This window comes from Haliaeetus leucocephalus, unplaced genomic scaffold (assembly GCF_000737465.1).
Source record: "Haliaeetus leucocephalus isolate CR32 unplaced genomic scaffold, Haliaeetus_leucocephalus-4.0 Scaffold339, whole genome shotgun sequence".
Lineage (NCBI taxonomy): Eukaryota > Metazoa > Chordata > Aves > Accipitriformes > Accipitridae > Haliaeetus > Haliaeetus leucocephalus.
The window spans coordinates 10,753,003-10,778,601 of NW_010972775.1; the positions used below are offsets into that span (position 1 = coordinate 10,753,003).

The 25,599-nt window shown below is 38.3% G+C and overlaps 2 protein-coding genes across 4 annotated transcripts in view; one reads left to right on the forward strand and one right to left on the reverse strand.

Moving 5' to 3' along the window:
• The window catches only part of GLDN (gliomedin), a 23,749-nt gene extending 1,856 nt beyond the window's left edge, over positions 1 to 21,893 (forward strand). The window contains exons 2-10 of the mRNA XM_010571850.1: positions 4,425 to 4,476; positions 6,805 to 6,822; positions 7,985 to 8,092; positions 10,293 to 10,439; positions 11,404 to 11,529; positions 16,625 to 16,705; positions 16,787 to 16,912; positions 17,655 to 17,805; positions 21,156 to 21,893. Of these exons, the coding sequence (XP_010570152.1) occupies positions 4,434 to 4,476; positions 6,805 to 6,822; positions 7,985 to 8,092; positions 10,293 to 10,439; positions 11,404 to 11,529; positions 16,625 to 16,705; positions 16,787 to 16,912; positions 17,655 to 17,805; positions 21,156 to 21,612 (1,257 nt within the window). The 5' untranslated portion in view covers positions 4,425 to 4,433 and the 3' untranslated portion in view covers positions 21,613 to 21,893. The remainder of the gene's footprint in view (positions 1 to 4,424; positions 4,477 to 6,804; positions 6,823 to 7,984; positions 8,093 to 10,292; positions 10,440 to 11,403; positions 11,530 to 16,624; positions 16,706 to 16,786; positions 16,913 to 17,654; positions 17,806 to 21,155) is intronic.
• A 3,042-nt stretch (positions 21,894 to 24,935) lies between these two features.
• DMXL2 (Dmx-like 2) overlaps positions 24,936 to 25,599 on the reverse strand; it is a 54,760-nt gene continuing 54,096 nt past the window's right edge. For all 3 annotated transcript variants that reach the window (XM_010571854.1, XM_010571853.1, XM_010571852.1), the window contains one exon: positions 24,936 to 25,282. In XM_010571854.1, the coding sequence (XP_010570156.1) occupies positions 25,073 to 25,282 (210 nt within the window). In that variant the 3' untranslated portion in view covers positions 24,936 to 25,072. The remainder of the gene's footprint in view (positions 25,283 to 25,599) is intronic.

Consider the following 25,599-nt stretch of genomic DNA (forward strand, 5'->3'; position numbering starts at 1 on the left):
CCCTCCGGGGGGGGCTGCCCTCCGTGGGGCGCTGCCCTCCGTGGGGCGCTGCCCTCCGTGGGGCGCTGCCCTCCGTGGGGCGCTGCCCGCGACAGGCATAGAAACAGTAGCTGCCCTACTGCCACCTGCATGGGCCGAGGGGGCGGGGGGGATGGGTTGGGATGAAGCGGGTTAGGATGAAACTTTCAAGGCGACAGCGGCGTAGGCGGACGGAGTGAGGTTGGTTGCCGGGAGCGTGGATTGAAGGACACTTCCGAACTGGGGTTGCCGCAAAAAGGCAGCCTTCCGGTTTCCAAGGCTTCAGGTTTTTAAATCCCTGCCCCGCTGCCAGAACCCCGTGTGTGTGTGTGTGTTTGATGGTGTTCGGCACCGGACCAACTTTACCGTCCCGTTTCTTTGAAACTGAGGGGGCCCTTTCAGTAAGCGCTAAAGTTCAGCTAGTACTTGACGGGCCAGAAGAGAACCGTGTGTTCTTTCCCTGGCAAAACCACCCAGTGTTCTAGCTCTTCGGTGGAAAAGATTATCCTTGCTCGGTAGGAGCTGGGTGGTGTAGTTGGGAACTTATACAGGTCGTATAGTTGAAACATTTTGAGTAGACTGAAAAAGCCGTTAAGTTCCGAGTCAGAAGAAATGCAAGAAAAATATCACTGTTGAGGGAACCTTAGCGGAGATTCTGTCCCAGTAAGGACTGCAGGCCTAGGCCCACCAAAAAGCAGAAAAGGCTAACTCAAGCTCTTACTTATGTAAATAATGTTACTGGTTTAAAAAATTACTTACAGAAAATACCTTTTCTGTAATCTTCTGCTGGCGTTTTTTTAATAAACCATTGCAATGATGATTTTACAGTGATAACATCTCCATTAATATTAGAGCTAACGAGATTGCAGAGCAGAGGTGTTCGTAGCATAGAGTTCTGATTATGCAATTGTTTGGGGGATTAGAAGAAATAATGGTTACTTTTTTTTTTTTTTTAGCTTAGGCCATTTAAGTCCTTATGCTCTGAGTTGAGAATTTGCAGTACAAGACTTCTGTAATTCAAAGGATGTCTTTTTATTGAGAGGCAAAACTGAAAGATACTGGATATTCGGTTCTGGTTTCCAATGCCACTTATCAAAGTAGCAACATTTTTCGCTGGACCCTGTGCATTTTACCAGAGTGTTTAATTTTCTGTAGTCTTAAAATCACATGGTTTTGTACCCAAACTGGTCTTAAAAATAACATGAATAATGCACATTTCAGCTCTTTGGCAATTCAGAAAAAAAAATTAAACATTATTTTAGGTCAAAGTGGAAGGTAAAACATTATTTTTTTGGATTATAATTCTCAAGTTACTATTACTGAACAGGGTTATTTCAAATTCAAAAACTTAAATGACTTTCTAGAAACATATAAAAAAAAATGGAAAAAAACAGTGTGTTTTCTTTCTTTATTTTTTTTTTTTTTTGGATCAGGTAATGTTAAAAAAATTGCTGCCCTAGTGAAGAATTTTTGTGTGCTGTATCTAAGCTTTTCATCAAAACACTTAGTCAAAACATTTTCCTGTTTCTTTTAAGAAATCATCTTTGTGTTTGGCAGCCAAAGCTCATTTTGTTCCATCTGATCTGAATTTCTTCTTTGAGTCTAAGGGATCCACAAATAAAATTATCAGAGAAAAGATTCAGATCCTGATAGGGGTTGAACACTGTTGATGCCATTTGCCGTTAGGAGTTCAGACTTCAATCGTTAATGGCAGTTGGATGTCTAGATGATTTTGACGGTGGCAGTTAAATATGCTACTCCCCTGTCATTGGGTAGCATGTATGGATTAAATGAGTTTTATTGCCCCCTCCGAATAGCACCGAGTGACACAGTGTATATTTTAACAGCATGTGGCAAGACTATTCACTTGTGCAGCTCCTCCATTTACATCACCGCTGTGACTACTGCTGTGGGCGATGTGCTTCATTTAAATGTGTGTATCCCACAGGGAGTCGCTCGGGGCGGTCGTGCCTTTTTGTTCTTACAAGATTTCCATCAAATATTTTTCATTCTGCCTGCTGCTCAGAAGAGTGTGTAACTGTGTGCAGACCCACTTGCTCAAGGGGAAAAAAGTCCTTAGAAAAATTTTCAGGCACCCCCCCCTCCCACTCCTGCATTTTTGTATTTTGTATCTAACTCCCACTAACGTAATATGAAGGCTTGAATACTTCTGTGGCGTGAGACAAAGTTCCTTACAGCTGGTGAGATGATCCCTACTACGCTGGTGGGCCTTAGGATATAAATTCCAGCCTCTGTTGAATGTGGGGCCTGAATGGAGGTTTTGCCCGAGCGGGATCTCTCTTGTAGCAGAGGCACAGATTTCTGCAGATCGGTGCTGCAGGTAGCAATAGCCTACTGCTCTACACAGCTGCTGGGCGAGGGAGATCTGTTGTGGCCACTGTTGAAGAATCTTTGAAATAACTTTAGGCATCAAAAAATTGTATTTTAGCTTTCATAACGTGAGTACGTTTTTGGTTCTGGGCCTTCTGTTTATTTATTTCTGTATTTATAAATATATATATTTATGTTGAAAGAGAATAAAAATAGGAAAATGGCAAATCTGCTGCTGTAGAGAGGCTGATGAGAGGGTAATAGTCTAATAAGTTTGAGAGCAGTAAGTTTGAAAGTGAGATTGAAGACAGTGCAAGAGGTGGTAGCTTATGGATATGTAATTATCTGAGTAGTTGCTTCATAGTTTATGTTGTCTTTTTTTTTTTCCCCCCACCTTTTCTTCAGGAGAAAACTAAGCATTTAGCAATTAAATAAGATACTTTTTTCTGTAGCTTTTCTTCATGGCAAAGGTGATGCTGGCTGATTGGATGACTGGTGTACTCATCTTTCATAGTTAAGCTGGAGGTTCTGTTGTAGGCTATTTGCTGTAACGCGCTCACTTCTTGAGTGCCATGTTTTTTAGTTATCACCTGAATTGCACTGATTGGTAAAAATAATAGTGCTGAGATAATTGGAGGGCCCCAAAGCAAGTCGTAATCACTTCAGCAACCTCAACAAAACCATTTAGATTAAAACGCAGTTTGAATTAGCGCGCATGTGGACAACGTGTATTGTACAAATTACAGGGTAGAAACCAAGTGTTTTTGAGGGGTGTGAGGGGAAAGAGAACAAGCAAATTCTGCTATTCAAAACCAGTTAGCTCTTCTCAGCTAATTCAAATTGAGTCTAAAACTTCTAAATATAAGAGCTGATCCAGTGCAGTCTGGAATCCAGTAAATTCTCAGTATGTATCTGACAGAATTGAAATCCATAGTCAAACATAGTTTGATTTTGCAGCGAAAGAATACTTGCCGTCAAAATAATTGTCCTTTATTTGAGTCTGTTAGATTTGTCACTTGAAGCTAATGATGCATTAATTGTAAAAATAAAGATTGATGACGGCAAATAACCTTGCTGGGATTAAACATCAGTCTGCCTTTCAGATTGACTTGCACTTGTTTTTTCTGTCTTTTGGGACTAGTGCATTCCATTATTTGTAAGTGGAGTAATTGTACAAAGATGAATAAATGTGCAACTCTGGGTGAATAGTTCATAAATTATCATATATTGCACAGCCCTGAAATAACAATCTTATTCTTTTCTAACTATGAACATTAGACTTTCCCATAAAGAGTTGAGGCACTTCAGTGCTCCTGTTCATAATACTCTTACTTCTGCTGGATGTTTTGCGAGTTGCAAAACATTTTAGAGTGTTGACTTTCAGCATGCAGGACATGTAATGTGAATTACATTTTGGCCCAGCCAAAACCCATGTATTTTGCAAAGACGACTTTTTAATTGATAAATTTTAGTCTATTGTAGATTAAAAGCATCTGTATGACTATCTCTTCCAGCTTGGTTTTTATAAAGTCTGTCATTGTTGGGATGAAGTATTTTGAATGGATGAAGGTCCATTCCAAATTTGCAGATCTTGGTCATTCCAAGATAAGAAATCGCTTACCTGGAATATAGGTCATCTTTCTCACTGGATATACTGTGTTGGAAAAGTATCCATGAGTTGATACCAATATAAAATAAAATTGAATGTAATTTTCATTGGCTTATGTTGGCTTTTAATACCTTCCACCAATAGAGTCAATGCATGGACAACCACATGTTTTACAGTAATGTGTGAATTTTAATGCCTAGATGATGTATGGAGTTGTCTGCCCAATATTTCCTTCGTGTTTTCAGTGAGGTTTAAAATGAGGTATATTGAACAGATTTCTATAAGAGAATTGCTGCCTGAAGAGATGGGTAGCGTCACAATGTTAAGGTAGTTCTAAACAGTTTATTCTTACAAGTACAGAGGGGACAGTTGTATCTTTGTTTTTGGAATTCTTTCTGTAGGCAAAGTAAACTAGATACTTTTATGGCATGCATCATTTTCAACTTTGTTTTCTTTGCAATATTAGGTCCGAGTGATGGTGGATTTATGTAACAGCACAAAAGGGATCTGCTTAACAGGTATGTTTATTGCCTTAAGCATTACACCTATGTTATCTTCTGGAATACAGAATTACAATGTTTTCGAAGAACTTGAGGTCAATGACTGCGTCAAAGAACTATGCTATTTACTCTATCAGAATTTACATATCAATTGGGTTATTTATTTTAAAAAAGATAATAGGTGCTACTTTGGGAGTTATCTATACCTCCTTACTATAAATGCTGGAATTTAAGGAGCTCAGTTGACATTACGTGGAGCTGTTTCTTTCCCATGTAATTTTCATAAGCAAATCTCATAGACTTAGTTGAGGTTTAGTCTTGGTATTTCTGTGTATGTCCCCACACTTCAAGGCTGACATGGGGTGAACATATTAGAGTGTAGAAACGGGATTCCATTGTTCAAATTGCTGTGGAGTAGTGGGACTTTGATGAGCGACGCGTTTGCCTCCCCTGCGTTGGACCACGGTAACAGGAGGTTGGGTTTCACGTGTTACCAGTGAGGCGTCTGAATGGCTGATGGCTGGGACAGGAGATGATGTGAGAAGTTTCTATGTGATTTGGTGAAGAGAATGTCAGGTAGCAGCCAATTTAAGGGCTATGGTCCAGCTTCGAAGTCTGTAACAGACTGAGTCTTATTCTTTTTGGAAATGAGAAGATCAGAAATAAGCCACTTTTTATGAGGTTAAGAAGATGCTTCACTTGCTGTCTGGTTTGTGTTTTCAAATGGCTGGAAGGTCCACTTGGCTCAACTGATTTCAACTTAAATGAGAATTACCATAGTACACACAGATGTTAAATGCTACTTCCGAAATTGTAGATCAGTTCTGATTGCAACTGAGGCTGAACAGCAGACAACCTAAAAGTTTGCTTCTTTGGGCTCCAGACTTCTGAATTCATGCTACTTGGTGCCTTCTGCACCTTTTTGCTCTCTTGACACTATTAAATCTTGTCTCCATTACTGGCTTTCTCTGCTATAGGCCTCTGTGACGTTTGCTACTTTTCAAGCACCTTTCCTCTTTATCTTATGCTAATACAAGGATAATCAAGATCCTCAGTTTTTGAGATGAGGATGTAATTGAATGCATTAATGGACATAACATTGTAGGGTGGAAAAAAATGGTCATTTACTGGAAAATTGGCAGAAAGATGTTAACTGATGTTGCTGCCTGTACTGATTAAAAGAGATAATTGCTGTAATGGTATTATAAAATGGTTTTCACTTTCCTCATAGCGCTTTCTAATTAATGCTGAAAATTGTCTTCTTTAGGGAAATCTAGTAATTACTGTTACTTTCTGTTGTAGAGAGTTTTGCTGAAACAAAATGGTACTTTGGCTGGATAAAAATGTTCACAGAACTAATTTGGTTCTTTAATTGCAACTACCACCTTTCTTTGTATTCTCCTAACCTGCTTTTCCCATCTGGTTTTTGTGGTGTGGTCTTTTTTTGTTTTTGGTTTGGTGGGGTTTTTTTCTTTGTTTGTTTTGTTTTTTTTTTAATGTGTGTGGGGGATCATGTAAGATAAATCTTGTTCCAGAAACGTTTTCTGGTTTACTCTTGCCTGCTATGCTTTCTTCCCATTAAGGCCCTATACTTGAACTGAGTCAGAGAGAGTGAGACAGATTGTATTGTATTACATGTTGCTGAATAACTGAAGCCAGTCCAATTTCTAATACACCAACCAGGTTCTGTGAGGAGCTTGGTCTGGTCTGGAGAACAATTACATGGGAAAAGCCTGATTGTGATTTAGATGTAGTTAATAGGAATGACGCACCCCTCCCCCTCCTTTTTTTTTCTTTCTATTGAAATAGTCTGAATTGTGAACTGTGATGAAATATCCATAAAACATGGAGAAGTGTAGCATGTATTTTTAATGTGTATTTTCAACAGGATTTTTAATTGTGACATTCATCAGTATTGTAAAGCTATTCTTCTTCTACTATAACAGGATCTTGGAGAACACTTACATAAAGGAAATGTACTGATTGGTAGATGCCTTGCATCCTGGCATTGTAAAGGCACCTAAGCCCCTGACAGTGAGATTACATTGTAGAGGTAGTTGTTTATCAAACCTTTATCATCTGAAATTTGCAAAAAGCAGAACATATGTGTATATCTAATTGCTTTTAAAGATACTCTTTCAGTAAGTCTGAGTTTCTGCTAATGCTCAAATAGTTATAATACAAAGCAGTTAAATCCATAGGTGTTAATTTTGAAATTTGAGGGGTTTTCCTCCCCTTTTACTGTTCTGATTAAATGCTAATCAGTTCAGTTTGGAATTGCTTTTTGATTTCTTGCTGGGTTAAACTCACCGTTTCTTCTTTTTTGTGTTCTTGTTCTTGTTGTAGGACCCCCAGGTCCCCCAGGTAAGATACTTGGACAATTGCAGTAACATTTTTGGGTAGTTGAAACTGTTGCTGGTACAAATTGTTGACATGTAGAAATGTATCTTTTACAGAACAGTCTTCCTTTGCTAATTAGAATGAGGGAGGGCTGAATGACTGCCTGCCTTTACGAGTTTTGTATTTAGGTCAACCCATGCCCTTTCTGAGAGGGGGGTGGGTTTAGACATTATACTTTTCTAGGGGAGGGAATAGAAAAGTTTCACATTTGCTAAAACATATTTGATCAAAACCAGATAGAACTGAGTGTTTAAGTAGCATTCAGCTGAAGAGATGAGTGTGTGTGTGTGTATATATACACACACATCCCCCAAGTAAGCTGATGTTATAATTTAACACTAAAACCATCTCTTTAAAAAAATGTTGGTTACTAATTCCACCCTCCCACCTCCCCCATAACTTTTCTTCCTTTCTTATTTAATTCTCTCACTCTGTTCTCACTCCTGTGGTTGCTAGGCTATGTGAATGGTTACTTGCTTTTTTTCTGTGCTTCTTTAGCTGTGGGTCTGCTTAGAATAATTCTCTGTATCAGAAAACTATCAGGTGCTTTTTGTTTCTGGGGGTTCAAATAGCGACGAAGAGGGAGTGATGTCTATCAACCAGTCATGGTTTGGCACTACAGTATTCTGGACAAGTAGGTAAATGCTTTTCTTGTGTTAGATTAGCCTGGCCAATATCATAAGCAACACTGAAGCTGATGTGGCTTGTGGAAGATGTTATAATCACTACCAAATTCAGAAACAGGATGAGTTCCACTGTGTTTGTCCTTGAGGTGGAATCCAAAAGGCTGCTGTGTGTTGGCCTTAATGCAAAATGTGTGCAGTATTCATTTCAGTCAGTTTTCTTATGCTAAGGCCAGGGCAAACAAGCTTGGTTTCACAGTTTTTGTTTGTTGTGGGTGGGTGTTTTTTGTTTGTATTGTTTGGTTTCGTTTGGCGGTGGGTTTTTTGTTGGTGTGTTTTAGGAGGGTACTCTGTTGGCATGGAGAACGTAATGGCCAAGTAGAGGAATTTGTATGTCTAAGAAAAAACCCCCCACAAACACACTATATGTAAATAGAGTAGATTTAAGTATAAACTGCATTTAACAGTGAAAATTCAGTTATGCTGAATTTTGGTTTGTTCAGGACCTCCTGGACTTGATGGACTGCCTGGCTACAATGGATCAGATGGAGTCCCAGGTATACCAGGACAAAAGGGAGAACCAGGAATAAATGGAAAAAGAGGAAAAATAGGTATTTTTTTTTTTTTAGTGGTTGTTTAAAAAAGAAATCCTTTCTTACTGTTACATTCAGATGTAGTTACTTTCAGACTTTTGTACAGGGAGAAGGGTTTCAGTGTTTACAAAGAAGTTGCACGTTACAGAATTCTGTAGCATTCGTTGTCTTATACTAAGCTTTGGTAGATTACTTCAGACTTACTCCACAGCGAGGAAGATGGTATACGTACACTACAGAATATTGCAAATTAAAGCTAGTGAATGCACTTAACTGAATCTTAGTATTCTGAACTTGCTAGCAAATACTGTTATTGTAAGAATATTTCCATTCCCTCAACCTGCCAACATAATGGCTCCTTGACTTCAGATGTGTTAAAAAAAGAAAGCCAGAGTTTGGGGGTGGAAGTTGTTACCACAGTTTTGGTTCCAGATTCATAATAACTATGGCAGGAGCAGTATATGCCCGTATTTTTCTTCTTTTCTGTATTGTCCATTTAGGCTGGAAACTCTTGGTGCAGGAAACTTTTTTTTAGTCTCCGATAAACTTTGTTTCTACGTCTCCAGGTACTAGTTTGATGTAGCTGGCACAGATAGAGCAGCTCTGCTAAATAGTCCATAGGCTGTGTGTAGCTCACAAGCAATTTTCCGTGCTGGTCGAGGAAACTATTTGGCCTAACTTGCTGATGTCACCGTGACACGTTTCTGCTAAGAACAGAGAGAACCAGCAGCAGAAGTGCTGTCGTCTCTTAGCTGTCCAGCTCATCAGCACGTGAGGAAATGGGTCAGGGCAAAGGCCGACTATAGAGAACAGTAGTAGACCTGGCACGCTAGATTCAACAGATCGCTGCGCGGTAGCTGAAGTGGCAGGGAGGCCGTTCCTGCGCTCAGAGCCTGTAAACTACCGTGAAGTTGTGAAGCAGTAATTGGTTTATCCCCTGACTTATCTGACACACAATAGCTATGTGCCAGCACCGATGGATAATTGGTGCCTTCAAGGCAGAGTGAGAAAGCAGCGTGTTGTGTGTGGTAGGAGGGTAAGGAGAGAAAAGGGCATCAGAGTGGTAGACCTGAGAGGGGGTAGAGAAGAGGAAGGGTATGTTGATGAGTAGGCAGGCTGATGTTAGCCGGCTGGTGTTTATAGGGGCCCATTTATTATCCTGGCTTTTGCACCTAGCCGTGCGGGCTTGCTGGCAGGTACAAGTGGAACAATTGTCTACTATGTCTTGAGACACGACATGGTCTGTCGCTTCAGTATCCTCAACGGATTTTTAAAAATGGAAATGAAAGTGAGAACCAGTCTTCAGAGAGTCAGGTGGCAACTCTGCCAAAGACACATTTCAGATTTCACCCCAAAACTGTAATTCTGTTTCTGATTTCACAAAATCTATTTAAATAGAAGAAGCATAAGTAGAAAACCAAGCATTTTCTTCTCAAGTATTAACAAATGTCATTTATTTGAAACCTGTGCCTGCAAGAATACTGACATTTTTATTTGTACAACTGTTACGTTTCTCTCTCCTAAAGCAAGAAAATACTAACTGCCACAAAAGTAGACCGTGCAAGGATTTGGTGTGTCAGTTGTACAAACACGCCGTTGTTTTCCTTATTGCACAACTAAATCACACAGGACAAAGGAATACCTTCTTAGATATGTTACTTTACTAAATGATGAAGTGCAAAAAGTATGCGGACTGATCGTGCTTCTAACAAGTGTAGAGGGAGGGTTATAGTAGCCATGTGAATATGTTACTAGGTAGCTCTATGCTCCGTTGGGACAGTGGAAAATGTTAGAAGTGCAACGTGTGTTGTAACGTTAGTGCCTAATTAAGAAAAATTCTAGAGGAACCATGAAAATGTCCTTTAATGCCTTACAAATGTGAAATAAATATTTTGCTTCACATCTTCCCTTAGTATTCCTACTTAACCAGAAACTCTCCAGCCAGTGTTAACGAGGCCCAGGTCTATATATTTCATGTTCAAAACTCAGAGATCGCTAGGTAAAGAATGTATTATTTGTGCCACATGGATTGTACACAGTTTCCCTTCATCGTATTAGGTTACAAGGTTGTTTTGAAATCAGAACAAATTACAGCTACCTAGTTAAATACAGGTGAAAAAACCAACTAGATTGAATATGTTTTCTACTAAAAAAATGTACTGATCGATGCTTAATACTGGAGCAGCGTTCTTGGTACTGAAATGCTTTTTATTTCTAGGTGTGCCAGGACCAAAAGGTGACCAAGGACAGAAAGGAGAACCTGGAGAAATGGGTTTACCTGGCAAGGATGGTATGCCAGGAGGAAAAGGTGCAAGAGGAGCCAAGGGTGAAAAGGGGGATGCAAACAATGATATAATACTAGAAGGTAGGAAGAAGTGCTCTTAGGAGCTCTCTTGCAAGTGTACTTGACAGAAAAAGGTATACTCTGCTTCTGAAGCATGAATGTGATCTGCAGGAGTAGGACCAACCAGCATAACCATCTTATCCACAGTGAAGTCTGAGTATCGCTCTGTCCAGGAGATTATGTTCTCTTTTTAATGCAAGTCTTCACAAAAACTTTTCTGCTTGGGCTTTGGGTTGAGGCGTGCATGAATTCCACCCTTTCCAGTACACTTCCAGACAGTTGACCTCCTCCTGCTCGCTCTTGCAGTGTAGTTTTATTTTTCTATTAGAAAATGAGGGGCAGGTTTCCACTCGGGAATACATGAAGCAGCCACAAATATAAGCTGTATAAAATTGTCGTACTGTAGCATCTGAAGTTGAGGTCTCTCATGGTTTAACCCCAGCCAGCAATTAAGCACCATGCAGCTGCTCGCTCACTTCCCCCCACCCAGTGTGGGGAAACACACCCAGCCTTCTCGCTGGCTGGGCATGAGAAGCTGAAAAATCCTTGCCTTAGTCTAAACACTACTTAGCAACAACTGAAAACATCAGTGTGTTATCAACATTCTTCTCATACTAAATCCAAAACGTAACACCGTGCCAGCTACTAGAAGGAAAATTAACTCTATCCCAGCTGAAACCAGGACAAGGTCTTAGGATACAGTAAGTAAAAGGTAACGGTGCTTTATAGCTCTCTAATATGCCTGTAATCCAGACAGATAAATTGCATTGATGTCCTACAACTTCTGAAGTTCTGTATGGTTCATCTTCTACCAAACAGTATCCCAATGAGTTTATTGCACCATATTTCTGTATGCAGAAACCTCTTAAGACGAGAGAGGCTGTTTTTGAGATCTCTCAAAGTCCATCATGTGGACACGTACAGTTCTCTGCAGGTTGCCTGTTGCCTACGGGGCCTGTGACATTGTACTCTGTTTTGTACATAGGTTCAAAAGGGGAACCTGGACCCCCAGGGCCCCCTGGACCACCTGGACCCCCGGGGCCTCCAGGAAAACGTAAAGGTAAAGGCAAAGCACAGCTTCAGGAGAACATATACAGCAGCAAATGCACAGGTTAGTTCCTTCTAGTGCTCCTTTTAGTATTAGAAACAGGTTCAAGATTAAACCCATTACTCTAAGTCTCACAAAACCAGTAAGCATGTGTTTAATTTTGCTGGCATCAGTAAAACTGCACAAACTTCAAGCTGAGCATGTGCTTAGATGTTTTGCTGAAATATAATTTGGATAAGGCAGCAAGCGATCTCCAGTATCATATTAGTCTTTTAATCTAATGCTCAGGCAAAGCATTTACACATGGTGTTTTCTGGTAGGTGGGGTATATTTGGAAAGTAAGAGAAATGCACTTGAAATTTTTAGCTTTTAAATACCGAACTTTAATTTTACATGTAACTATAACACCTCTTAACCAGGCTACATTTCTCTGTATTCTACAAAATGAAATTGCCTGGTCTTTGGCAGAACTGAAGCAAGCTTGAACTAGCTAAGACTTTTAAAAGCTGGAGGAATACAAAAGGATTCTCTGAGGCTTTGTGTCTATTTGAATATGTAAGTTTTGGAGCAGGGTCATCTTGAGTTCTTTTCCGTTGTTGGTATTTATCGTTATTGTATCCCAAATGACAGGTGGATCGTAAGTCTTGTTTGTTTCCTTTACTGTAGCTGTGTTGGTGAGATATATGGCTAATTCTAATACTCAGGAAAAATTAAAGACATAGTAGATTCCCTTCAAACTATGGCTGCAAATTGCACAGCAGATACTGTTAGAACCAAAATATCGGTATCCAGACTGCCAGGTCATAGACTGTATGCTGAAGTGTAGCAGCTGCTACGCTTTTTTTTTTTAGTCACTGATTAGGGTGCTGACATAATTAAGAGTTTGCTATGAGATATCTCTGGCATGATTTTCAGGTGTGCTGGATACTAGTAAATCCTCTTGATTTTAACTTGATATTGTGGGTTGTTGAAAAATCATGTCAGTGTTTCATGTCACAACTTCTATCCATGTTTTCGAAGATCTTTTTCTCAAATAGATTAAAATTGTGCCTCAGATGCAATCCATGTGTGTCTGTGCATGTGCCCACGTGCATTTTTTAATGAGTAAAGCACTGCCTCTGCTGCGTGGAGCACATATAGAGAAAGTTAGTTGGCAGGTATCTCCTCCAGCAGGTAACTGGTTGGAAATACTCGGCTGTCTTGAACAATGTATTTTGTAAATATATTGACAGATACAGTGTACTGATCATATTTTTCCATGCCTGAAGTTTATATGAATTTAAATATATTAATAATAGGTAAATACTTTGTGGAAGAAAGCATTGGTGTCAATGTGGTACCAAAGACTATATTAATATTCTAAACCCCTTCTATAGTAAATACATTTCTTACTGTATTTTTACAGATATATATATTTATCATAGAAACATTTAATTTTAAACTGGGTTTTTCAGATAGGCTTGTATTTCTTTTTGCATGTTTGAGTGGGAATAGCTTCTAAGAGGTTTACAGGGACATTGAGACTCTTTGAAAGTATTCGCAAGTTTTGTAATCAGCTTTATTTTCAACAACATTGAAAAGAAAATGTAATCTCTGTTGTCTTTGATCTCTCTAATGCTCTAAACAATTCTGTTTGGAATTAGAACTATTAAATGAGAGTTTGATTTTTCTAATGCTTTTCAGTGGCAGTTCAGGCACATGGGGTGGGGGGAGTGGGTGTGGCTGGGAAGGCTGGTGCTTGGAAATGAAGGATGTTCTTAATTGTTTTGTTGTGAAAATCAACAGCTATGTGTTAAAAGTATTTCAGGATGGATGTATGAAGTTGCTGGACTTCTGAAAATTTTGGCCAAAAATGTTATCATCCATTCCTGAAAACTCTCAAAAAAAAATGTGGTTTTGAGACTTGCATTTCAAATCATTTCTACACATACTGGAAGAGGAGAGCCTTTTTATTTTTGGCCAGTGCAGAATTAGCAGTAGAAGATGAGAGGAGCTGGTGATTTGGATGCTCAGGAACATGGGTTCCACAAACACTGTGGTATTGTGGTAACTGGAAAATTGTGGTTCAAGGTATTAGCAGATTATGGAAAGCAAAGAGAAGCTGGTGCAAGAACAGCATTGTATTACTAGCTTACTCCAGCTTGAGAATGGAAGCGAACTTTTGGTTTTGGATCTACATACTGGATCTGGCTGCCCTTCTCCTTTACCCCTGGATGGTATTGCATTCAAGATGGTTGTGGCTTTCAGTGACTGTTGCTATCCTTACAGTTCTGGGATAAATTTTCCTCCCAGCTGAGATGCCTGTCTTCAGGGAGGTCAGAGTAATCCTATAAAAAATATAGGAAAGCATGTCTCAGTTACCAATCTTTCACATTTCTAGAGAAAAGGAGAGTTATCTGTGAAAGTGTTTGGTAAAGTGGGGTTTCTTCTGTAACTGGGAATGTGGTTTCTTGATAGGCATACCGAAAGAGAATAGCACAAGAACTCATGCAGTTATTATCTGTGAAACAAGCAGAGCAGTTTGTATGTCTCACCATTAATAGGGTGATATGTTTTTTTTGTCACCATCATTCTGCATAGTTTGCTTAGATGAGAAATCTTTTTTTAATTATTATTATAAATGCTATTAACCAGTGAATATTTAATACTGGGTGGAACACATATCAATTTTTTCCACCTCTTATTTTTAATATAGCATGTCATTGTAATGGTAGTAGCATGTAAAAATCTAAATCAGGTGATTCTGGGTATTGAAGTATCAGAACAGAGCCCAAAGAGCCTCCTTACAATGGAAAGTAGATAGCTGAGACAGAAATCTCATCCTATTTGAAATTCAGAAATGCATGAACTATTGTACAGGATATAATTGGACCATTTACTCAGGTAGCCTCTTCTCAAGTGTTGAAACGGACTGAAGTACTTTGGAGGATAAGCTATCTGATGGGTTTCTGGTGGATTTGAAATCCCAGTGTGCAAATGGGAGTTATACTCAGATAACTCTGCAAAGATGAAATCTTCCTCAGTGAGCATTTACGTTTTGTGAGTCAGTAGGCTGTGAGGTCTTATTACCAAAATTCAAAGAATGAGACAGCTTTTGTAATTAAATATGCACATCCCTTTGAAGAAAAGAGAATACTCATGCTGATTTATAACTGTAATTAACTTATTACATAAGAATACAAGAATGGTTTCTTTAAATTAAATTTTGAATCAGGTAAAACTTTATTTCTTTAAGAGAAGAGAATCATTAGTTGGAAGCTCAGGTGTATTTGTTCTCAGTGGTACTGTTAGCTAATTCGAAAAGAAACAAAACATCCCTGCTCCACACTCCCTCACTCCATCCTTCCCATCCTCCCCAGACAGACCAAATCAATAGTTTTAATGTCTTGTAAACTCCATTAACTCTCAGCCAGAATATTTTATGATAGGAATCAGTAAGATATTTGTGGTTTTTTTAATGGAAAGAAAGCAGTGAAAATTTCATGAGTCTCTCATTGAAAACTGTCTTTTTAATCTTATTTGCTTTCTGTTTCATGCTGCTGGAAGTCCTCAGAGAGAACTGCAGATATTCTCAAATGCAAATAGTGCACTCAGCTTCACTACAAACACTGACCTGGTCCTTGTCTATTCTATAGTCTTAGATAAACTCCTGTATAGGGAACTGCTCATTCAGTTAACTGTATCAGACTCAGTCCAAGGAAATTAACTTGCGCACTGCAACTTATAATTTCGCTGAGTGGGTTCCTCTTTTTGAGATATTTTGACAATATTTTGAGACCAGAAGCTGGAAAGGGATCTCAAGGGATTGCTCAATTCTAGCCATAGGCATTCATCGTCCTGTGGTTGGATTGACTGTTTGTGCCTTGTTTTGGAGATACACTGTGATCGCTTACAAACTTTTAATGTCATATCACCAAATGTCCTAGATAAATGGGTGGGAGAAATACATGTTGTTCGTGGTCTGTCTTGGAGTATTTGTCTTCTGCGTGAACAAAGAGAGGATATAACCTAAAGGAGAAAACAACAATGCAGTATAATCTGTCCTTTCTTTCCTGAATGTCACAGTACCTTTTCAGCATTACTTTATAGTTATTTCATATTTTTACTGTCTTTCTCATTTAAACTTCATCACAGCCCTATAAATCCCAGAAATATATTGGAAGGCAACAACGAAAATGTACATCCAAAAGAATTTGCATGTCAAGCAGTGTGAAACGTGTAAGGAGATGAAAGTTAAGAATGGAACTAGAAGACAAGGCAACAATGAAATTAGGGTATCTTCAGCAAAGAGCTGAGAACTGTTCTCTGTGGTTATTCACTCTAAGCAAACTGAAATGTGTTGCATTGTTTTAAAGGCAGAAGAGGGATCTGGCTTTATAGAAAGAAGTCCATAAATAATTTCATTCAAGCATTGTTTTAACAGTAAATGCTAAGAGAAAAACCAACTGGTTACTCTTTACATTGTTGAGGGATGGGGAAAAATGTTTCCAGGTGTTTGTTTCTAATGTGAACCATTTCTATGTGGGCAAGGAATATAGTGTATAATTTCCCTTAGTCTTTCATATTGTTTCTTTAATGGCATGGATGACTGACCTGCATTCTTACGCATTATGTGCTCAGTGTATGTGTTAGTACTTTATGACTGTCTCGGGCATTAACAGCACAAGCAAAACTCCCAGTGTTGCTTACAGAATACACCCCCTCTGCAGGTGTATGTAGATATGGGCATGAAGCTTTTGAATTTAGCCATCACTCATTTCCAAGAAAGCATTTTTGGTATTACTGCTAAACCAGCCAGCTGCCAGCTATCTCAGTTGTCTGAAGTTACCTAAGGAGAGGGGCAACTCTGTCTTTCTAAGCAGCTACTCAGAAACTCACAGCTAAGGAATTAAATCTGTTGAGCAAAATCGGTTACTCTTCAAAGTTGACTGTCAGCGTGACAACATTAAGGAAACAAACCAGCCGGAACACTTCATTTCCTTGGTGGAAGTGAAAGCAAGTCTTTTTTTAATCTCATTTTTTGACCAGACCAACCTAAGCCTTTTTTTCCCAGATGAAACAAAATCCCAGTTGTCATTCCTTTATTTTAATGCAGTCACTGATGTGCATATCTGTCATATCAAAATGACATGTTTTACCCTTTCTTTCTCAACTCTAGGTGAGACGTGTGCTGTACCGAATGATGATACCCTGGCTGGAAAAGCTGAAGACAGAACCCCTGGTCCTTCAAAAAAAGCTGGTAACCTCCCACAGAGCGTGACTAACTGCAACTTACTGTTTTAATGTCACAGATAATGGACATGTGCTTTTTCTCTACTAGAATGTGTCATAACATCTGTAGGAAGTCCTGTTCACTTTGTTAGTGTACAGCAAACATTTGGAACCTGGATGCGGGAACCTGCAAATATAAGCGATGAAAGGATTTGGCTTACCATGCATTTTTCAGGTACACTAGTAGTAGTCACTGATCAAAAATCAGTTATTATATTAACATTGGTTTCTTAATTCCTCCAACTTAAACTAATATTTCTAATCAAGTATGATGGATTTTTTACCCACATCTTTTTCAGAATATTCTCCATATTACCTGTATAGTACTTGACTATACATATGGTTGTAGACATTTGTGGTATTTTTAGACATTTTCAGAGTCAACATCAGATTTTGAAAATAGTTTGAGGATTTTAGAGGGTTTTTTTACCAATCCAAGTTTAAATACCTGTTGTTTCATGTCTTTCTATTCTTTTCTTTCAACAGTTTCCTATGGCTTTACTTGCCTAAATTGTAGCTAGGAGTTTTGCCTTTTCATTTGGCTAGGCATGAAAATGAATCAGATGCTGCATAAGCTACATTTTGTGCAGGAAAATTTCCAGGACCTAAGTGGAAAAAGGAAATATTTTCTGTATATTTACCAACTGTGTTCAGAATTAGGGCCCATCAGGTCTGTGGGAAGCAGGCCCTTGAACACCAATTCTACAGATTTTTTTGTTGTTTGTCTCTGGATTATTTTATTTTTATTTTTCCAGCAAGTTGAATCACTATTGAAAACACAAATACAATTGTCTGTCAGATACTTGATTGAGATTGACTTTCAGTAGAGATTGAATTTTAGGATAGAGATTTCAAAATCAGATGAACCAAATGATAGTCCTTTTTTTTTTTTCTTTCATGTTTTCCCCTACGTTTAGGAAACTCTGTAAAAGAATATGAGAATTCCAATGCCTTGCTGAACGACAGTTACAGGATCATTAACATCACAGGATTCTTTTATGGATGTGGTCATGCAGTACAAAACAATCATCTGTACTATCAAAAGGGAGGAACCAATGTCATTCTGAAGTAAGTCAAACATAGTTGGCTTAAGGCAGGTGATCTTGTGGAAGGAGAAACAATGGGTTGGAATGACAGAGGTGAACCTCAGAAAAGCAGACCACTTTCTTTCTACTCTTCTATGTTTCTTTTGAAAGAATGGATGAATGGTTCAGAATTCTTTCCAGAACAGAACTACTAATTCTTTCCAATTTGTAACTAGAATGTGGGCCACTGGCCTTCCATCTGTCTGTGCAGATGCTGTGGGAGGAGAGGAACTGGGAAAGGTAGTCCAGGTCCATTACTCTGCTGTGACAGTCAGTTCTTTAAGCATAGTTCAGCGCTGTGTCTAAGTGGTTAACCTGAGTAGTTGCTACGTGATAGGACAACTGGGCCTCCAGATTAACAAGATGCCATGTGCAGCGGTGACAACAGATTTTTCTTTTGGCTATCCTGGGGTCCAATGGGTTTCTATTATACATTACATTGCTGTGGGTGTTCTTGCACTTGGATTCTTTGCTGTGTTCATAATTGCAGGAAAGAAAGGGGAACTGATTAAGGAATTTGGGGGTCAGAAAAAAGTATTTGATTTAAATAAGCTATGCATCTACCTGCATCAGAGTTAAGAATTTGTTCAGCTGCAGTTTGGGGGATGCAGATGAGCAGTTATGTGATTGTAGCCCACTTGTGGAACTTGGCTTTCCAGCACTTCTTGCTGGGTTGATGCACATGCTTTGCTCTCAGATAGCACTGTTCTTAGCTGGTAGGGCTTGAGTTAATGGTGCTAGTGCAGAGGAATGCACTAAGGCACCAGCTGAGGACATGGCGACCTGGTGAATTGCACGTTCCATTGTGGAGGAGTGGCTCCGCTGTTTGATTTCCTCATAATAAGAAGTTCTTACAACTCTCCCAATGTATCTCCCTGAATTGGAACTGGGAATTAATCTCTGTTTCTTCAGTTTCTACTGAGGACAGAGACAGACAATACAAATCAAAACCAAAATCTCGTCTTGTGGGGAGAGCCAAAGAGACAGTCCAAGGGCAAGTGAAAGATTGCATCTGCTTTCAAGTTCTCTTACATGACTCTGATGTTTGAGCCAAGAACATCACTATACTTTGATGTCTATTCCCAAGCAGGTGTGAGTGCTGCCTTCCCATATTCATTTGGATGCCAAGGAATGTGAGCAAGCTGCTTGGATTCTATAATATTTATTCTGCCAAAGACAAGCCCACTTTTTGGCAACCTCCTTTAAATATCTTCAGGGCTTTTTGTTTATACATCTGTAGAAGACCATCTCTGTCCAAGCGATACATAATGGTAGGAGAGAGGTTCCTCACCTTTGCTTGGGTACTGTTAATTGGGAAATGCCTTGACATACAGATGAACGCAAGCTATTTGTGGAATTTTCAAAACCTCTCTGAAGTTGCTGAGAGATGGCCTTTCTGTTCAGTTATTCACTCTAAGATTATTTACCTTCAGCACAGATAGAATGAGGTACTATCAATTCTGTGACAGTGAAGTCCTTGATTTTGGGCTGCATAAAAGCTTCTGGGAGTTTTTGTATTGATTTAATGGAAAGAACAGGTGAGGACCTTGTTGGTTCAGTTTGCAGATGTTGAAAAAAATATTTAAAAGGAGTTTCCTGTTGTATTTGAAAGCTGGTAAGACTATGTCTGACCTTTGGCAGGTTTTCTCATGACGGTCAGATCCCTGACATTGATTGCTTTGTCCTTTCTTCCTTTGTTTCATAACATGCTTTCCTACCTCTGTTGTTTTTGGTTGACTTTATTCATCTTAGCAATCAGAGAAGTGTTTGTAGCCTGAGTTCCCTGTGGTTGATGAAAATATTACACTATCTCTTGTCATTTACCCCAAGGTGCCAGAAGATTAAGGGATTTCTGAAGCATTTGGAGTTCTAGGCTAGACTGTCCTTGACTGGGGGAGCAGAAGAGAATCTCACGGTTCTGCTCCCTTCAGGATTTTCACATAAAAGGGGAAAAGACAGGGTGTTCTGTGTTGCAGGTCTTGCACGTTCCTAATGAATCTTGAGATGCTTTTTATCTTGTTGGCTCTTTGTAGAAATTTAATCTGCATTTCTATGTGACTATTCCTGCTAAGGGCTGTCCTTCTAGCCCTTGTCCTTGCAGGATGTTATTTACAAATGTGAAGCAACTAACAAGATTAACTGGGTTGACACACATATTTCTCAGAAATCTTCTCCAGCCTTGAAGCCTTTTTTATTGCACATACATGCCGCTGGAACATGGAGTTGCTGCAGACAATGAGTTTTACAAAAGCTGAGGGGAATCATCTAGTTAGTCATTCTTGACTTAGGATGATTTTTCCAGTACATCTCTTCCACAGAAAAATTATCCTTCTAGTATTTTTCCTTCTATTGTAAGTTCCCTGATCTGAAATATTTCTGTCATTAAGCCTGTCTTTTAAGAAAATTTTTGTAACTGTAGGAGATTCCTGTATTGAGTAATGTTTTTCATCCATTTGAGGAATGGAGCTATACAGTTAGACAGAAGTCAGGCAATGAAAAGTGTTTCGTTACAGAAGGCATTACTTAAAAGGATAAAGCATACTCTCTTTGCCTTTTCTGCTAAAGCACTGAATTATTCAGTGATTAAATGCTAACTGCAAATGTGTCTTGATAGCAGCTGATTACCCTCTTAAACTAGTAGAGGAACTCAATTTAGCCGCTCAATGCTGCTGTCCTCAGGTTATCATCCTAATAAGGAATTTCAAGGAATAAAAACAATTTTATGCATCAGAGATGAGACATTCAGGCTGTCCTGTTGGAGGCTAGCATGAGGTCAGAATTTTGGCTCTGCAAAAGTAGATTTTTTTATTCCTTTGATGTTCACTTGAGCAAATCACTGCATTATCTGAACTGTTTTCAAAAGAGGAATTCTAAGACTAGGTGAACCTGCCCAGTATTCATGCTGGTTTGGTCAATCACATTTTCTCCCTTTAGTTTCCACTTAGAAAGCAAACTTCTGTACAGATTCCATTTCACAAGTCTGGGCCTTCACCTGGTATCTAATCCTTTTTCATACCCATTCCTTTTAGTTTCTTCTTTCATCCTAGTGATAATAAAGCTCATACGCTAAATAAAGTGAAACTTACCATAGCGAGTTCATGCTCTTGTGCACCTTTTAGAGTGGCTATTACTTTGGAATTTTCTCATAGTGTTTTGGAAGGTGCTTTGAGTGGAGTACTTAATCTTAAAAGACATCAGAATGGTCCTTGAACTCCTGTATTTTCAGCAATGCTTCTATCAGTAATAATGCACTCTGAATTGATTCAACCAACAGTGTGTATAAAAATCAATTTTTAACATAACATACCAAATACTTACTTTATCTCATTTCAGACTTGGGCTTGATAAAGCATCGCTGGGGACACTGCTAATTGAAAATGCCTTATATCATGGTCGTAACTACCTCTTTTCTAACTCGAAGACTTATTTCAACGTAGCAGTGGATGAGAAGGGTCTTTGGATTATATATGCCTCAAGCACTGACGAAAATATAATAGTAGCACATGTTGATGAAGAAACATTTTCAGTCATTCGGCATATCAATACTACATATCCTAAATCTAAGGCTGGTAACGCATTCATAGCATGTGGGATTATGTATGTGACTGATACTAAGGATATGACAGTAAGTTTTGCTTTTGATTTATTGAAAGAGAAGCAGATTGATGCAAGGTTTGAGTTACGGTCTTCACAGTCTGTTCTTGCTATGCTTTCATACAGTCTAAGAGATAAGAATTTGTATACCTGGGAGAATGGGAGCTTAATGGTATACCCTGTACATTTTGGCTGATGAATATATTTTAAAATATGTCATGTATGGGAGCCATGTTTGACTAAACAGATTATTTAAAGCTATATGATATACACATGGAGGTCTCTTGGTATAATTTTCTGTTCGCTGATGGTGGTTTGTGAGTGTGCATAAAAGGGAGATTAGGCGTCTTTGTATAAACACACTTCAATTACATAGGCCATTCTCATCTTTTTAAAAGAATAGCTGTTCAATGTTGCAGCTGGCACACAGCACAGACTTGCTTTTGTTTTTCCCCTGTTATTCAGCTGATAATTATATCTAATGTACATTGATTATTCTGTGGTCATGTGCTCAGTAGAGACTATTTATAACTTTCAGTTGCAATCATCTTATCTGCAATCATTTTCTAGTCAGTGATTATGGTCTAGTATAAATGTCTAAATAATGAACTTTTGTGTACAAATACTTCTGTCACTTTCACTTAATACTTTTCACTGATTCTCTGTGAACTTTTTTTTGGACAAAGATATACAGCTGTTAAAATTAATGGGGATGGAAATAGTTGTTTAAATAGGAAAAAAGCAGAAAGCTTCAAATTTGACAAGTCCAGTGAACTGTTACATAATCAAAAGCAAAATCCAGCCCAAGTACAAGGAAAATGGGAATAATGGCATTATTAAATATTGAATATACATTAAATTGTGTTTAGTAAATGGAGTGTGGGAAGAAAAGTAATGAGGTATTAAAATTGAAGAGATGTAAAATTTATGATTAAAATTCCCTTTTTAACAGTGTTTGAGTTGCTTGTATTGCTGCAGACTCTTCTTTGCCCCTCACTGCCATGTAAACTATACCACTATAACTTGCTTATAACTATACTTAATTATAGTAAGGTATATTTCTAAAAAAATTTTTCCCTACATCCATCCCTACAAATGAAATCATAAAATGAAGGGTATACTTTATTTTTGAAGAATAGCAGCAAAAACGTATCTATCTGGAGCAGGAATGCATGTATTCATCACAGTGCATAGTGACTTAATGTGTTGTTAATCTTAATTCAGAGATTGCCCATTCACATTCAAATTTTTGAGAGCTGGAGGTAAGAAATAATAGGAACTTTTTGATTTTTTAATTTTGTTCTGGTATTTCAGATTTCTAAATTTAACATTGAAACACAAATCCCTACTGTTGCTTCATGTATCTACATTCAGAATCATGCTCTCAGAAAACCCCTGTCTGAATTTCTAAGCTGCCTGTGTATATTGGTAAAGTTCATGGAGCTCATCCAAATACTTAGAAGCAAAGTATCACTTAAACCCTGAACTGCACTGAGCTGTTTAATACCTATGTGACATCCAGGCACTATCAAAGGGATTAATGAATTTGGGAACGTCTATGCCAGCAGAACCTTGTCTAGCAAATGTGCTGGAAAAATACCTCTGTGGCAGCTAAGCTTCAGTGTGTGATACAGTGATGGTTGGGCCTGGGCTGCATCCTCTCTTCTCAGCATACTGGCTGGTTGCACTAAGGCCAGGATTCAGGCCTTGCATGCTAAGGGGAGAGATGCAGAGGGAAACAAAAAAGCATAATTAATACTTTGAACTAGTATATACATCAAAACTCATTACCAAGAATTCTATCTATATCTATAAAGAGTGCAAAACTTCATTGTCCAGAGCTACGGTTTTGTGTACGTGCGCTTCTTTTGACTTTTGTGGCTTTCTTTTTTTTTGTTGGTAAGTTTTTTTCATGGTGTGTTTGTGTGGTTTTTTTTCAAAAATTGAATTATGGTACTAACAAAGTAGACTTTTTGGCTAAAAAAAAAAAAGGTCAGCAATATACTTGGGCAAATACAGTTCAAGCTAGATGTGACAGTTTTTAGATAATGTGCCTACCTTAAATGCTGTTAAATTTCTGAATGTCATTGTTGAAACACTCAGATCAACCTCTTGGAAGATGAGGGCCAGCAAATTCTGCCTCTTTTCTCAGTGACAGAACCAGGCTCTGTTTCTTGCAGCTGCCTTTGTTGGAAATGAAGAACTAAATTCTGTTAGCCTTATGCTTTTCTAGGACAGCTGAAAATAAAATGCAAACAGCTAATCCTTTTTATCTCAGTATAGTGTGAGGTCAAGTTAAAGCTAGCTCAGGCAGTATCCAGTTAGTCTGCTGGAGGTTTAGTTAAATCTATTTAAATAAAAGGAGGAGTTCTGGAATGGACTGTTCCATGAAATAAAAGTAATTTATTTAAATTACAAAGGGAAAACTAAACAATGACATTTACTCTTCTTTCTTTTCATACTTCTCATACTTCACAGCCTGCAATTTAAAATCACCTTTGGAGAAAGGTGCTTTTGATTCTAGTATACTTTACAATACAGCACAGACATCAAAATTTTCATTGGAGGAATAAGACAGTTTGTTAAACATTTAAATACGCAGACATCCGTTCCAGTCTCTTAAGAACATGTTTTTTGTTTACAACAGAAAAATACATCTGACAACAGTAGCTAGTTATATTACAAGCAAACAATATTGAACTCTGCATAGTTTATACAATATACTGTGGTAATAATTTAATTACCAGTTTTATCCACTATTTACTAGCTGGCCACATAAAGCCTGACCTTCATCTGAAATGTGGCATTATATGTCCCATTGGTATTCTCTTAACAGCTTCATTTAATGAAGTATTTTCTGGACAAATGAATTTCAAAACTAAAAGCTTACTAGAATCATGGATGTCTTCACTACAAACATTTAGTGCTTACAGTACATTCCTAAAGTAAAGGCAGGTGTCTAATAGAAAACATAGCTGTCAGAAAGAAAGGAAAATAGTGTGCAAATTAAAAACCATCACATTTAAAAATGTGTTGATGTGCAAGTTACAGTATCAACTGTGTATTAATACTAACTGGGGGAAAAAAATATCTCAGCATAAAATGATACATGTCTCATAGTACATTCTTGATTGCACACATTCCACGGCATTTGCATCCATTACACTTTCTTGCAAAAATCAAATACACTGAGTACCTTTAATTAAAACTAAACTATTTTACAATGAGAAGTTGTACACATGCTTCAATTAGTGGGAACTGGGATAAAAATAATCAGAATCACATCAGAAATGCTTACTGACTTGTAGAGCCACAGTGCTTGTTAAGTGACTGACAATTGTCAGAATCTTTACAATACACTTACTTAAATGCAGCTTGTGGGTTATTAAGCAATAACCCCACCTGTGACTGACTGTACTAGGTTTAATTCTTTGCTTTTACAATACAGTACATGCATTTCCACACCAGTGATCCTTATGGGCATACTCAAAATATACCTGTTGTAAAAGTATTTTTTTTAATCTTTTGCCCCATAATACTTAATGCTGCAGTAACTCCTTTGAAAGGAAACAAAATGTTTCCTTTCCACAGTGCATATCACTGTTTTTAGCTACTTAAAGGGACATTATATAAAAACAGGATTAGCTCACATAACACTACAGAATGTCAAAAATGCCTGAAGGTACGTTGAAAGCATTGGGAAGAACCCTCATTTTCAGCGTGCCATCTGCTCCACAGGAGAAGATACGATTGCCTTGCACAGTTTCAATCTGGGTGACACCAGCACCAATATTTCTGAAAATGGACTGCTTAGCATGTTCATTTTTAAATGAATGAATTAAATTATAGCCAGTCAGTCTCCACACCTGTATCAAAAGAATGACAAATGACAAAAGGAGATTAAAATTAGGATTTGTGTTTTTTTCCCTAATGTTTCAGATTCTTGGCTGTTCTAAACCCTATTCAACAAAGATAAAGTGTATTTTTTATTGTCTATTAGCAACAATTACAACAAGTCCAAGCATCTTGAGAGTCTCCTGGTGAAGCATAAGGCAAGACGGTGTAAGGCTACCTTAATGTGGACCAGCTGGTTACTTGGCAGGGTGAAGCTGCCCTGTGTTACCTTATCAGTAGTGTCCCTCCCAGCTTCCCCCCCCCCCCCCCCCCCCACAGCCCACAAACG